This window comes from Anguilla rostrata, chromosome 6 (genome assembly GCF_018555375.3).
Source record: "Anguilla rostrata isolate EN2019 chromosome 6, ASM1855537v3, whole genome shotgun sequence".
NCBI classification, from domain to species: Eukaryota; Metazoa; Chordata; class Actinopteri; order Anguilliformes; family Anguillidae; genus Anguilla; species Anguilla rostrata.
The window spans coordinates 18,585,526-18,599,876 of NC_057938.1; the positions used below are offsets into that span (position 1 = coordinate 18,585,526).

General features: G+C 43.4%; 1 protein-coding gene across 1 annotated transcript; it reads right to left on the reverse strand.

The window, feature by feature from the left end:
• Positions 1-30: 30 nt before the first annotated feature.
• tfr1b (transferrin receptor 1b) lies at positions 31-14,116 on the reverse strand. The gene is made up of 18 exons (XM_064338846.1): positions 13,121-14,116; positions 10,729-10,778; positions 10,008-10,248; positions 9,254-9,440; positions 8,574-8,799; positions 8,352-8,474; positions 8,054-8,149; positions 7,817-7,956; positions 7,505-7,668; positions 7,148-7,267; positions 6,406-6,491; positions 6,249-6,312; positions 6,073-6,140; positions 5,918-5,982; positions 4,892-4,973; positions 3,787-4,017; positions 3,358-3,510; positions 31-3,064 (listed from the first exon to the last, which is right to left on the reverse strand). Exons 1-18 carry the CDS (start codon positions 13,233-13,235, stop codon positions 2,822-2,824), a joined length of 2,454 nt encoding a protein of 817 aa, XP_064194916.1. The 5' UTR covers positions 13,236-14,116; the 3' UTR covers positions 31-2,821.
• Between the last annotated feature and the right edge of the window lie 235 nt (positions 14,117-14,351).

Genomic DNA, 14,351 nt, shown 5'->3' on the forward strand with positions numbered 1-14,351 from the left:
CATCCATAGCAATAAATGCCAAACAATGAATACAGCGATGAACAAATTTATTGAAATAATGGGGAACAGAAATCTAATGTATTTTACTGTACAGTCCCAAGCACCAACATCCAGAATACCCACAAATCATTATTTTTATATCCTCTACCACAAAGCTTTAAGTCATAACAGTCTAAAAAAAAAGCTTGAAGTTTTCAATTGTAACATACTGTACTAGAAGAACACTTAGAAAGCAAACCGTTGGACAAATTAAAAGAACGCTGTCGCAGCATACAACTGGCTTTATAGGCAACAAATTCTAAATGTAGAGGGTTTTAAGTTGATTATTACATTTAGCTACAATTTTGTCAGTGTTTTAAAATCTATTTAGCTAATTATGACACTAGGCCATTGGTTGAAGGTTACCTGTTGCATGCAATTTAACTTGTATAATGTTATAAATTAACTACATAGAGCATTCAAAGCAAGGAACAAACATGATACCAACTACGCTAATGAATCTCAAGAATTTGTCAAATGTTAATTGTGAAGAAAAAGTGATAGACAGGTTTAATGCTCAGTTTAAAATGTCCAACGTCAACTTGACACACAACAGGAAGTACTGCTAAAAGAGATTTGTATGAGTGAGTGAATGGTAAAAATACCAATAAATCAATTCCTCATTCTGCATTAAATACACAATCACAAGCACAATAAGTCATACAATACCTATGTATTCCCCAATCATTAATTTGGGTGAATTAAATTGAATGTCCCCAAAACTTCACTCAATGGATTTTTTTTTTTCTGGGACTCTCCTTCCCTGTACTTATTTTCTTTTCACCCAGTTATACTAAAATGAAATGAAATGATCAAAACATGCAACATTTAGACTGAATTTATATTCAATAGAATATTCTAATTATTCTTGCATGTTCTACTGGATAACAAAACCAATGTGTAACCAAAATATATCCAAATAACCAAATATATATTTTCACTTTTAAACAAACTATTAAATTATCCAAGAGCTTTAAGATTGAATTTAAACAAAACTACAAGTTTCAAAACAATAAGTCAAAAATTTTCAATAAGAAAAAAGAAATCTAGCAATCAAAACTTGCTTCATTTAAGGAATCTGTAAATTTGTAGAACAGTGGTCACACAAGGTATGCGTAATCCACACACATGAAACAAAAATGATAATTTCATCAGAAGAACCATGCAAAGAAAAGCTCTAAGATGGTCGTGGAAACATGAAGTAATTTGCTCTCTTTTATTTGTTTTAATAAACCAATAAAAATGGATGCCTTGTTGATTTTTAGATGGTTTTCAAAACAAGCTGGTAAAGAAGACAAAACTCATATGGAGCGGCTTTAAGGGTTGAGATGACACACATATGAGGGATGTGAAGTAATCCAGTAGTTTGTTAATGCAGACAATATATATAACGATTATGGGAAACACTGTCCCCGATAATTACATCCACCCTACAGTGAAATATGAGAGACACTGCTCTCGATATATACACGCTGGTAGGCAAAAACTACCTTCTTCTTGACATTATGGAAGACACTGCTCCCGATAATGTTTTAGGATTAGAAATACAAATGCACCAAAATGTGTGTACCAGAAACGGCCGGGGTCAGTAGTGGCCATGCTGTAAACATATATACTAGCTGTTTATTTTTTCCACCTCGATGGAAAACACCTAGAGGTCTGAGAAGACAAATTGGTAGACATTTGACTAATTATCAACCGCTGTGCAATGCAGCAGTTTCCAGTAACACCTGTTGGTAACAAGTTTATTTCCGTAGCAGATGCTGCTTTGTATATTCGACAGTATAACTGTCATAATTATGGAAGACACTGCTTCCGATAATTATATCGTAAAAAGGCGTTACAAAAAAAACACTATTTATAGTGAACCCTGTCACTGATAAATAAATAACAAATAAATACATACCTCAGTGCCAAACGGTGAAGACCCATTCTCCCCATCTTAAAAAACCAACCAACAAAAATATAGTGGCTGCTTTGAGGCCAAATAATGCTGGCTATTGGAGAAGGTAATGATTACAGCCTAAGGACTGAAACACACAGGGGGGATCTAAAATAACCTTTCTTGAAATGCAAATTAAATTAAATTTGTGTTTTAGTCGCAGGAAATATATGAGGAAATGCCAATGGGATATCAGTTAGTGTTTATAGTCCCATTCTGTTTATGCAAGGTAATTCATTATTTGTATGTCTGTTTAAAGTCATGCCTCTTATTTCTTAGTGCCGTTCAATTCTCCTATCATATCATTTCTCATATCGTATAACTTGCAATGCAACATTACCAGATTGATTTGCATTTGATATGCTTTATAACTTTGGCATTTAAATTCTAAAAGCACCAATGCAAGTTAGGTTTTCACTTAGAAGGGATGATGCTGACTAAGCATTGTGTTGCAATCTACCCGATTAATAATGGTTTGTGCTGTTGTCCATTTGACTGTACATCTAATTAATTCCTAATGCGTGTTGATAATTAGAAATAAATAAATAAAAACCTTTCACATCTAATCCCACAAAATTCATTTAGGCTTCTTAAATCACTTATTTTCCAGTGGAGATTTCTTTAAGGCATTAATACGTCTTACGGTCACGCATTAGAATTGTTTAAGAGCATTCCATCGGGAGTAGGGCCATTTAAATATTGCACAACAAATCAGCACAAGAGCTTTTTTTTTTTTAAATCACCAAAAGGCCTCTCCAATTTTCTAATCTGAGAACCATGCCTATTTGGACTTGGGAGTGCTAGATTTTGCATTCACTGGGCAGTTGCAACAACCTAGGCCTACTCCTCCCTATTCAGTACCCAAATGTCCCCCGCCAGAGCATTGGCACAGCCCTGGATGGTCCAGGTGACCAGGGCAAACTGATTCCTGAAAAGATCCACTTCTGTGTTGGGCGAGTGAACCCTGAGAGATTTGAGGTGCTCCAAAATGGCCGGCAACGTGTGGGCGCCCGAGCCGAAGATGATGTGGCGGAACGGGGTCTCCCTCACATTCTCGTACGGAGAGAGGAGGTTTTTCTCCACCTGTGAGAAGAAAACGTAAATGTGAACGGTCCACGTGGTTCACGATAACACGCCTTTAAAAGGGTCTGCAATAAAAAGGCTAAATATATACGGAATCTCATGGCAGAAAACAGCAAGCCTACAGTATCATAGCAGGTCCCCATTGGACAGCAGAAAGAGGTGTTCTAGAACTGGAACGCCACACCACTCAAGTGTGTCCCCTCATAGGTGCAACGTTAAGGTCCGAATCGCGTCGTTTCTACAACACGGAAGCAGGAAGCGGAACGACGAGCCGCGGAGGGGGGGGCGGTTACCCTCATGATCCGGTCGTTGAGGACGCGGCACCGCTCCACGTCGACGAGATCGCTGTTCCGGACGTCGGTGTCGAGGCCGCGCGAGGCACGCCCGTAGGACCCGGCCGCTGACGTCAGCCATTGCGAGGTCAGGGTCTCGGGCAGGACTTTGGACTGAAAAGACACCGAACGCCGGTTTTAGAGTCCGCGCAAATGCGCACGCTCAAAAGCGCTCACAACCAGATCGAAAAGTGCGGCGTTCCTCATCGCAGCCAAGGGTGTCATTACAGTTAAACTCCATCTGCACCTACCTGCTACAGGAAATCCACACCTGCGACCGGTTATCAGGTGAAATCTCTCCACTGTTCCCCATTTCTCACCTGGGAAAAGTAACCTCAGCTCCACCTCTCCTGCTGTGGACGCTCAGGGAAGGCGGAGAACGCGACTCACCTGCTTCAGCACGTAGAGCTGGCGATGGAGCCTGGCCACGTTTCTGCGGATCACGCCGTCGTACCCCAGCAGGTCCAGCTTCAGCAGGTGGTCGTGGACCAGCCTGAGCGCCATCTGGCCCGCCACCTGCCCGGCTGCAACGGCAATCCCCGCCGGGCGGGGCCTCGTGGCGGTGCTCAGCTTGTTTTCGGTGTCCAGCAAGGTCCCGAAGTACGGGTAATCTGCAGTGTTCTGGGGCGAGAATTCGAGGGACGCTCAGAGAAAATCCTCGACATCAGTATTTCCACCTGCATTCCCAGCTCTGTCTTCAAGAATGAAATATCTTCAACAAACGCACTATTCACGGCACTGTTCATGAAAGAAGTGATATGTTCCAGACCTGGGTCAAATACGCACTTGTTTTGGATTCAAATACTTTTTTTTACACTTTACTAATCTTGTCTGGTGTATTAAAACCAATGAAATACTCTCAAAAAATGTCATTCTGGTCATACTGGAAGGCTCAGTTACACCAGGCAAGATCAGTAGAGCACAGAAAAGTATTTGAATCCAAAACAAAAACGTATTTGACCCAGGTCTCATATGTTCCATGGTCTGATATAGAAGATGGATTGCACCAGTACTAAGGCATATTCGCTGGTTGATTGTGCAATACTACTGTAACTCCCTCTACTTGCTCAGCCACTCGGGTGGCTTTTAACTGCCCGGCGTCCAGTGCCGTGAAAAATCATCACCGCCATTTCCGATTTTCTCTACTACTGAATATTTGTCACACTGAATGATTTCATGGAACTCAAGTAAATAAAACACATTTCTTTAAGTAATATTTAATGATGAAAAAATGAAAAAAGCCACACCGCCCACGTGAAAAAGTCATTGCCTCCTTAAACCCAAGTGGTTGCACCACCTTTAGCAGCGATAACTGCAACCAAACGTTTCCAGTCATTTTATCAGTCTTTCGCATCGCTTTGGAGGACTTTTAGCAGAATTGCTAAAATGGCCAAAGCGGGTATCTGGGAGCGAGCAGTAGATGTGTTGTGCATTTTTAACAGGAAGCAAATACGTAACTGTGGAATCAAAAAAAAATGTTTTACTAAATTCTCACCGTGAAGCGGAATGAAATGGAGGGGATCCCCGAAAAGGCCAGGAAGGGGTAAGCAGTGTCATCCATCTTCATGGGGACCATGCTGCCAAATCACAAAACCAGACTGGTCATACCACTGCTTGGTCATGGTCACGGTCACGGTCACACACAGGGGACGGCAATCGTGCCGTGCCTAGGCAGTTCCTAGCCGCACCGCCAAAATTTAGCTGGGGGTTGGGGGTCACCCAAGGTCATCCCCTGTAAAGCCCTCACTGGATTATCTTCAAAATATACATTTTTTTAGTGTCAATATGCACGTCCACGATTGCAAATAAATACACATTCATTCAAGTTGGTTTACATATATCAGAGGTTTGAACAAACACCATAACATTCGTCTCAATGACAGAACACAGTGGAAAATGGCTAGTTCTGCACAACAAAATTCACTATTAACAAGTACAAAATAAAGTGTGTGTCATTTGTGAAAGTCATTTGAGGTGGCATTTCTTGTGAGTTCTCTTCCCATAAAGTGCTGGGGACTCTGAGTACTTTGGAAAAGGCAGGGGTAAACCATTCAGGATTCTACTTAAACATGTCAATTCGGATAACAACTGGAAGCTGATACTGAATTTAGGTTTTCTGGGAAAAGGCAAGGGCATTTAAAATTGAGCCCTGGAGAAAGTATTTTGCTGGATGTACAAACGGCTCATGTCAAGTCAACCCTGACAATTACAGGGCTGGCCAGGATTGGCTGCCTGAAAACCTTCCCTGTTTTTCATTCTCTCACAGAAATCACTCTAGCACCGTGACTTCAAAGGGACTTTCATCACACCGACATAGACAAACACTCTCACCACAGAGTGTTAAATGAGACTTCACTCAAATGTAAGATTCAAATTCACGATCGGTCACTGATTGGTCTCTCCTCACAGGTCAGCCTCGGTGGTCCGTTTACTACAGCCTCAAATACTGTGCGCCAAAGACACTTGTAAGACACGTCAATGACAATGGTGTAGGTTTGGGTCCGTTTTAAGAGGTACTCACACTTTTTCCCAGCCTTCCCTGACTACTTGTGCATATAGAGTCTGCCCAGTGGTGGGGCTGTTTACCTGTAGTGGGAAAATCACCTTCATTTTAAAATAAAAAAAAAGGGAAAATAAAAGGAGCATGAATTCACTCTATTAGCTACGACATCATACCTCCTTCAATGCACCCTCAAACAAGGTGTACAAAAGTGGGCTTGCCGATGCTTTGATGGATTCAGACCCTGAAAAAAAGCCAAATCCGTGAGTATACAATGTATAACATCTACAAAACTTACCAAATCTTTCTTTCACCTTAACTGAAAAAAGTGATAAGCATCTGTTGAGCTAACCTGCAACCACGCCATCCAGACTTATGTAAGAAAAGGCCTTCAGGTTCATCGAAGACAAATATCCCTGCAAGAAAAGGAACAAACAATAATTTACTTTGTAAGTTATCTGAAACCAAAAGGCATCCTGCTTCAAGTGCAGTGTCTATGCAGTTCTTGCCTCCAGCCACTCTGTGGCGCCAACGCTCCCATATTCACCAGCACTCCAGCTTGCAAAAATGATACTCCTTCTGGGCACAAATCCATCTGCAGAAAGCAGAAAAACAAACAAAGGCCATTACAAAAAGGACCAATAATAAACTTTTTAAGAACAAACAAAATCAATTAAATCGGCTGGACTATTATTCTACGTTTGCGCCATAAATAGGATACGATTAAAAAATTATTTAATTGAGGACACAATCGAAAATGGCACTTGTAAGCATGCCACAATCAGCAAGTACTTTACTATGCTATGCTGGAAAACATAGGTATGCCATAGACCAAAATGATCAGGACACCACTTGCTCTGGGGCTGTTTTTCATAGTTTGGGCTAGGCATTTTAGTTCCTGTGAAGGCAAATTGCAATGCTTTGGCATACAATGACATTCAAAATGTTTCTGTGTCTCCTCAACATTTTGGGGAAGGCCCTTTCCTGTTTCTGCATGACAATGCCCCTGGACACACAGCAAGATCCATGTAGAAATTATTTTGGTGACAACGGTGTGGAAGAAATTGACTGGCCTGCACAGAGCCCTGACCTCAACCCCATCCAACACTTTTGGGATCAACTGAAAAGCCAACTGCAAGCCAGGCCTAATTGCCCAATCAGTGCCCGACTGATTCTCTACAAAATGCTTCCTGCTTCCCTCGCCCTCCCCATTGGGTGAAGCGTAACACATGACGACCGGCCCTCCCTCACCGTTTTTCTCCATATCCGAGATGACACGGGCCAGCTCCACCAACAGGCTGGTGCCTACAGTCGACCTGGCGAATCCTGGACCCCAGGAGTCTCTCTGCGCACCAATCACTAAGTAACGATCTACGCAAAGAAATGAGAGTAAAAAAGAGTAACGGTAAAAAAAAAAAAAATAAAAAAAAAACAATTAAAAATAAACAAACAAATAATAATTAAATCATTCAATTTATATGCAAAAACACTGACCAAAAAACAGATACACTGCTTGTGTGCTCAAAACGGTAATGGTTGGGGGGGACTAAACATTTTATATTTTTAAATATTAAAAAAAATTATTATTTTTGTATGTTTTTACAGTACCTGGGTCTACGACTCCCATGATGACACCGAACACGTTGGTGATCTTCTTCTCCGTGGGGACGTTGTTCACTTCCACCGTGACCACATCACCTTCCCCACCAATCTTGTAGTTCACACCCAGTTTGCCTTCCCAGTTGCCGGGAGCGCTGATTCCGGTCATCTTCCTGTGTTTTGAGGGAAGGGGGAGGGGGGATTGTGGGGAAGGAGAGCTCCTTTAGTAAGCACTGATCACTAAGCATGGCGAACAGTTATTTCACGCATTTTGCTTGGGTACTGGTATGGTCAGATGAGAACAGAAGCGTGTGGCCATACCCGAAGAGCTTGGTCGCCATGCTGGCGGTGATGGTCTGGGCCGGGATTTCGGGCAGCCCCGAGGATTTTACCGGGGGGAACTGCGTGTGGTTGAAGGAGGGGAACCCTGGGGTATATGGGTCACCAGTGCCCAAGTGGACCTGAAATAAAAGAATAATAAATACATAAATAAATAAATAAATTGTAGTGTAATTACAGTACTTGAACCAGCAGTGAACACCAGCAGTTTGTACTCACATGACCATAGAGCTCTGTGTTGGTTTCAATACTGTAGTCAGCGGGGTCTGGGTAGATCAGCACGGCCGCGGCCTTCATCTTGGCAGCGTTAGCCACCTGCGATGCACAGGAAATAGAGAGCATCTTCGCTACAGCCGGGCTGCGACGCTAAACGGCGCTAACGCAGAACGTGCTACAGCTACGTACAAACACACGAACGCAGGCAATTAAAATGCACCGCCCCCCCTCTGTAATAAACGACGCTGCGCAAGGCTGCGCGCGCTACACGCCGCGCGTCCGCTGCGGGCGCTCCGCTTACCTTCTCGGCAAAGCTTATTTTTCCCGCTCGGAGGAGGACGACGCTCCCGTTCAGCTGCCCTTTGTAGTTCTGCGCGATTTGGAAATGCCCCGGCTCGCCGTAGTAGGCGTACACCAGGTTGCCCTGCGGACGGGTTCAAAGGTCACGCGCCTGATTTAAAAAGACCACTGGCTTCGGAGCCTTCGGAAATGCGGGGGTGGGCACGGCGATTCCGGTGCTCACCTGCACGGTCCCGGTGGCGCTGTAGGCCAGGTACGCCTGAGGCCTACCGATCTCTTCCCCGGCGAAGGACACTCTGTTGCTGCCGGTCCTGGGAGGGCCCTGCAGCTTGACGTAGTGGTTGTTGGTCCAGGGGCTCATGTCGTAACTCTTGAACCTTTCGTGGACCCGAGAGGCCAGAGACCTGTCCCCCTCGGAGCCGGCTTCGTGCGCGGCGAGGCTAAACTCTCTGCGCGGGAGAGAGAGAGAGAGAGAGAGAGAGAGAGAGAGAGAGACGGGCGGAGAAAGAGGAAGAGGGTGGAGGAGGAGGCAGAGGTACAAAAAGACAGAAAGTGTCCATGAACTCGACTGCATGTGAGAGACAGAACCTCGGACGTGAAGGACGTGCTGTCAATCCCAACATGCCACGGGCTCTGATTTTTTCAAAGCAGGTCTGACAACAAGACAACCAGTATGACAAAATCCCAATCAACAGTAAAAATATATGAGGGCCCCCTTCGAATAAAAAAAAGAAAAAATGAGTAAATAAGTACATACGTGCGTAAATAAATAAGTAAAACGATAAATAAACACCCTACAAAATGCTAGCTTCAACAAAACTGGATCAAGAACACAAACTATTAGGTAAATTTTATGCCTAAGAAACAAATGTAAAGGTTTGGACAACGGGAGAAGTTATTCACTTGAAGGCTGCCTGTAGGCTGTTCTCATTTAACTTCTTTTTCAGCAATGCCTTGAGATCACTCCAGTCCAGAACGATTTCTTCCTCGACCGGCAACACTTGCTCTTCTGACACTGGGTCGTCGGAGAGAGGGAGCTCGGAACACTCCTTATCCTGCCTGTGGTCAGCCAAGTAGCCAATCAGATATCCTAGGAGAGAAATAGCCAACAAAGGTGATCAGCGATCGGTAGTTTCAGTATTGCATCATATTCAGTGGCCAGGATCTGATACATGGCTCTGTGCTAACCTTTTGTTCCGAGGAGCACATGTGCTCCTAAGTTGAAAAATTTAGGAGCACACTAAAGCATCCCAATTAGTACATGTGCTCCTGAATTATTTTTACATTTCGCACACAATAATTTTCAGGAGCAAATGCTCCTAAAATGGGAGCACTGTAGAGACCTGTGCTACCACATGTATGACAGGATCCAGTACCACGAGTAGAACTAGATCCAGTGCCACACATACGACAGGATCCAGTACCAGAAGTATAACAGGATGTAGTACCACACATGATAGGATCCAGTACCATAAGTATAGCAGGATCTAGTACCACACATATGACAGGATCCAGCACCATACGTATAACAGGATCCAATACCGCACACGACAGAATCCAGTGCCACGCGTGACGCACCCACACCCGCAGCCCACATTACGCACGGAGGCCGTCCCCTCACGCGGAGGGGCGCGCACAGGCGCGCGTGCGGCCTCACCGATGGCGAAGACGAGGAGGGTGGCGACGATCATGAAGCAGACGTTCCTCGGGGAGTGGCCGAGCTTCTGGACGTAGGTGGCGTCGTGGGGTTGGCCGTAGCCGTTGGCCTGGCGCTCCCCGGCGGGGTGGTCCGTCTCCTCGTCCACGTCCGAGGACAGCTTCATCTCCACCTGGCTGGCGTCGCCCTCCATGTTCCGCGTCAGGTTGAAGCGGGTGTAGGAGCGCGGCGCCCCGTTAAACTGCGGGAAGACGAGGGGTCGGTGCCGTTCGCCAGCGTTCAAACACTTACAACTGCTGCTCAACGGCTCCTTTCCACCCCAACCAAGTTATTTTTCTCCCTGCTGGGAGTTTTTTTCTTTTTAAAAAATTTTTTTTTTTTTTTTTTTTTACTGTATGCGTTTGCTATTTGGGGGTCCAGGCCTGGTTTTTGTGATTTTTGCTCTGTTTCTTGCTCTTTTTTCCACTACTACTACTGTAAAGTGTCTTTGTGACAGCTTTCTGTAAAAATTGCTATACAAATAAAATTGATTTGATTTCATATTTTAGCAATACCAAAAATTATACAATGGCAACCCGGTCGCGCGTATAGCTAACGTTGTCAGAAGGAAAGGGTACGTAGAGAAGTAAAACAACTTCAAACATTTCAACAGTCATGTTTTTTGTAAAATGCTCGCTCCCCAGTTTGCCCTAACATGAGGGTGAGCTTAAAGAGCGCTTACTATTTTGGATATGGAGGACCTGACGTTGTTCATCTTGGATTCACAGGAGTCTGAAACACCAAGACAAAAATACAAAGCACATATTTTATCATCTCAGAAAGAAATAAATACAATAGTTTAAAAAGTCCAAAATTGGCTGTGGCTTTATGTGTATTACACAATGCAGAGAAACTGGATGCAATGTTCTATATGAAGCCGTGTGCAGTTTACTTAATTAAATACTGCCATTACTGCAAGTTAAATGCTAGGAACTTCATTTTTAAGCATTTCAATAGAATCACTTTCAAAAAAGAAAATCAGTTTGCCCAATGGAATGATTTTAAAATCATGCAGAAAGGACGATTGACTTCAAAGACACAGAACCCAAAGTTTTATAAAATAGGCACACATTAGCAACCTCTTGACTTTGTTATAGTTCCCATCACAGTTCCCTGGCTTCTGAATTGCAGATATTAAATGATAACCCTTTTTTTCTATTAGAAACAGTGTACAAACCTTCCAAGCCTGCACGACCAATTCCACTTTCTGCTTCAAAAGCAGCCTTCCCCTGCAATGCCTGTAGGTGGCAGCAATGGGCTGAACTTATTTTGCCTCTGTTCCTTATACACTTGTTCAAAAGCCAGAGTAGAAACTTTTAGCAGGTGTATTATGCCAATACATTGCCAGACAATAAAATTCCAGAGGTACAATTTGTTCTAAAACACCCACAGGCATTTAGTCTTCTTGATATCAAGTATTTAACATTTAAATAAAGTTGGCACCTTTTAATATACTTGGATTAAAATAAGCTATTAATCCATCACATTTTGGCTGGCAATATCAGGTTCTTTACAGCGCAGCTATTCCATGAACGCACAAAAAGACTGACATGTATGCATTATTTTCATCGAATGAGTTTCATAACAATTCAGTCTAGACCTACTTTCTCTCCAACAGAGCTGGTTCACATTTTTGTGTAGTAACTCGTCTACTGCAGATGAGCTTCCTGTTTACAAACAAAGCTTGCAGTTTGCGGCAGAAACACTTGAAACAGGACAAACTGAGGCATAGGACACCACTCCTGCAAAATTTTATCACCTTTATGACTGCTGGTGTAAAACTATGTACAAAGCCAGGGTTGCGTTTTTCTTGAAGGGAGAGAAAATTTAAGGTGTGACGCCGATTGCAATTATGACCATAAGATTAAATAGCCATATCTAATAAAAAAAAAAGGACAATTTCAGGATGTGGTCTAATCTAAGATAATGTACTCAGGATATTGCCTGCTGATGTTTCATAGACTCTGCATGGCCATATTCAGCATGATGTTGCAAGAAAACTCATCTATTAAGAGCAGAGAGTTAGTATCTTTTTCCACTGAATCAAATCCATGTCATTCAAAACTGCACCCCAATAAGCCATGACCATTAGTTTAACAGAAATCCTAGAGTGAAAATATCTATTTATTTATTTATGTCAGTGTGACTTTGTTCTTGTCTGTGTGATTTCTGGATGCACGTATGGTTATTTATACTACAGTTGTACAGCACAGTTAATACTGCTAACCAGTACGCCTACAGTATTTTTTGTTTTGTTCAATGAAAGCTGAATACAAATTTCAACGAGAAAACAGAAATCCTAGTGCTGCCGTTTCAATGATCCTTGAGAAAGGAGAGATGGCAAGCAAGCAAGGCCATCAATCTGATTAAAAAGCAAAACTCCATTCACCATTTTGTAGAGTGCAGACTTCAGGCCCGGAGGGAAACCAATACCACAAAATGTATTACAGTTATGCAAGTAAACACTGCTGCATGCTACAAGAACCAAGCGTCTAGTTCTGAGAGTCAGTGCCACATTTCCGACAGTTAAAAGCCTGGTCATATTGCATCTTAGCTTTTAAGTTTGCTTGAGAGCTGAGAGGACTGAGGTGCTGACCGCAAAATATCCCTCAAAGTATAATCTCAGACACTATACAACACTGGCCAGTGGGCTAAAAGGACTTGGTTTCTTTATACCTACTGTAGAGTAGTACTAGTGGTCACAGTCTGGCCATTTTAAGCAATGTGACAACACTGAATCCTGAATCCTCTATGCAAGGCCTTACTTTCACGTCATAGATAGTAACCTTAATTGTACAGCAGGCTTTTTTTAAATCTTCTTTACCGATTAAATGTTGAAATGAAGACTGAAAGAATGTGTTAATATCAGAGCATTTCACTTGTTTTTAAATTCACATTCGAAAGGAAGAAGATATTGCAAACAACAGTAATAATATTTGAATAGAAGAACTAATTATGTCCTTAAACACCATACTATTCACTTTGATAGCTACACAAGTATGCAGCTGAAAAGTCAGGTTGAGACAGCAGCAGGAAACAGTGAAATGACTGGAATGTTCCAGAAAGTGTTTTACCGTGGGTGCAGTCCTTCATATAGAGATACGTGTTGCTTCTGTTCAACCATGACATATCTAATGTTGTACGTGCATTTGAGCACAGAGCGAACCGCTTTTGGTGGGAGAAACGCATGGAGCATGTCGCAAAGCAGCTTATGATGCAATACCCATTGAACTTGAAAAAGGCCTGCAGGCTTCTGAGGTTCAGAAGGTTCTGTGGAGAGCAGTGCAGTCTAATGACATTTGAAGCACAAATGAGCGGCCTGTTAACCTTCCCCTTGGACTGCGTTCAAGCCGGTGTCCTGTGTCTGCGCTAATGGCTTCCGAGACGTGAGCACGGGAGATATGGAAGTGCATCTGGTGGGGCACGCCCTACCAGGAAGGGTGGTTTGTGCGCAGTCACCCGCACGCACAACTGGATCAAACCATGAGGCCCTTCCCACTCCCCGCTCAACCCCCCCTCCACGCAGTCCCCACTCCCTCCCCAACTGCTCAACTTCAAATGACACACACCCTTAACCAGAGAATGACAGGCAGTCAGTCTACCTGAAAATATTCCATTTCCTGAAAAGAAACACCGTCCATGTGTCTCCACTAACAGTAGGCCAAGAGAAGAATACAATTTTTAACTGAGGAGCCCGTTGCCAACACGGCAGCTATACTGCAAACAGTAAATGTTCCTACACGCACTCTTGCATACACGTCTGGCGTTATCATTCAAGGAGGAACCGTTTCATGCAAAGTCGTTCTTACAGTAAGCTTGTTCTAACCGTGACAAAAGACGCTACACTTTGTGTGGACTGGAGGCTTGATAAAACTGCAAAACAGCTCAGTTTGTTCACTCTGCTTGTTTGACGACATTTAGCTGTCCTCAGGCCCAAGGCAGGTTGGAACACTGTAAAAAGGCATTGCAAGCCCAGGCAACACAGCCAATAGGGTTCGGTGGGGTGCGACAGTACATCAACACACATCGGCGAACAATAGTATCGCCGTTGGAGACGACCGGGAATGGCCTTGACAACGCAGCCAGTTGGGGGGGACGGGGGGACGGTGCTACTACTTCAGCACAGCAGCACTGACATAAGCAAATTGTCCAAACAGAGCAGGCATTGTAACCCCCCTATTCAAAAGGGCTTATTTGAATCAATAAAGAACCATGCTTAACACCTTCATAGGACTCACTCTGACCAAGCTAGTCTTGTCATAACTGACAAGAGGTGAGGAAGAAAAGTCTGACATGGTGGCCTCA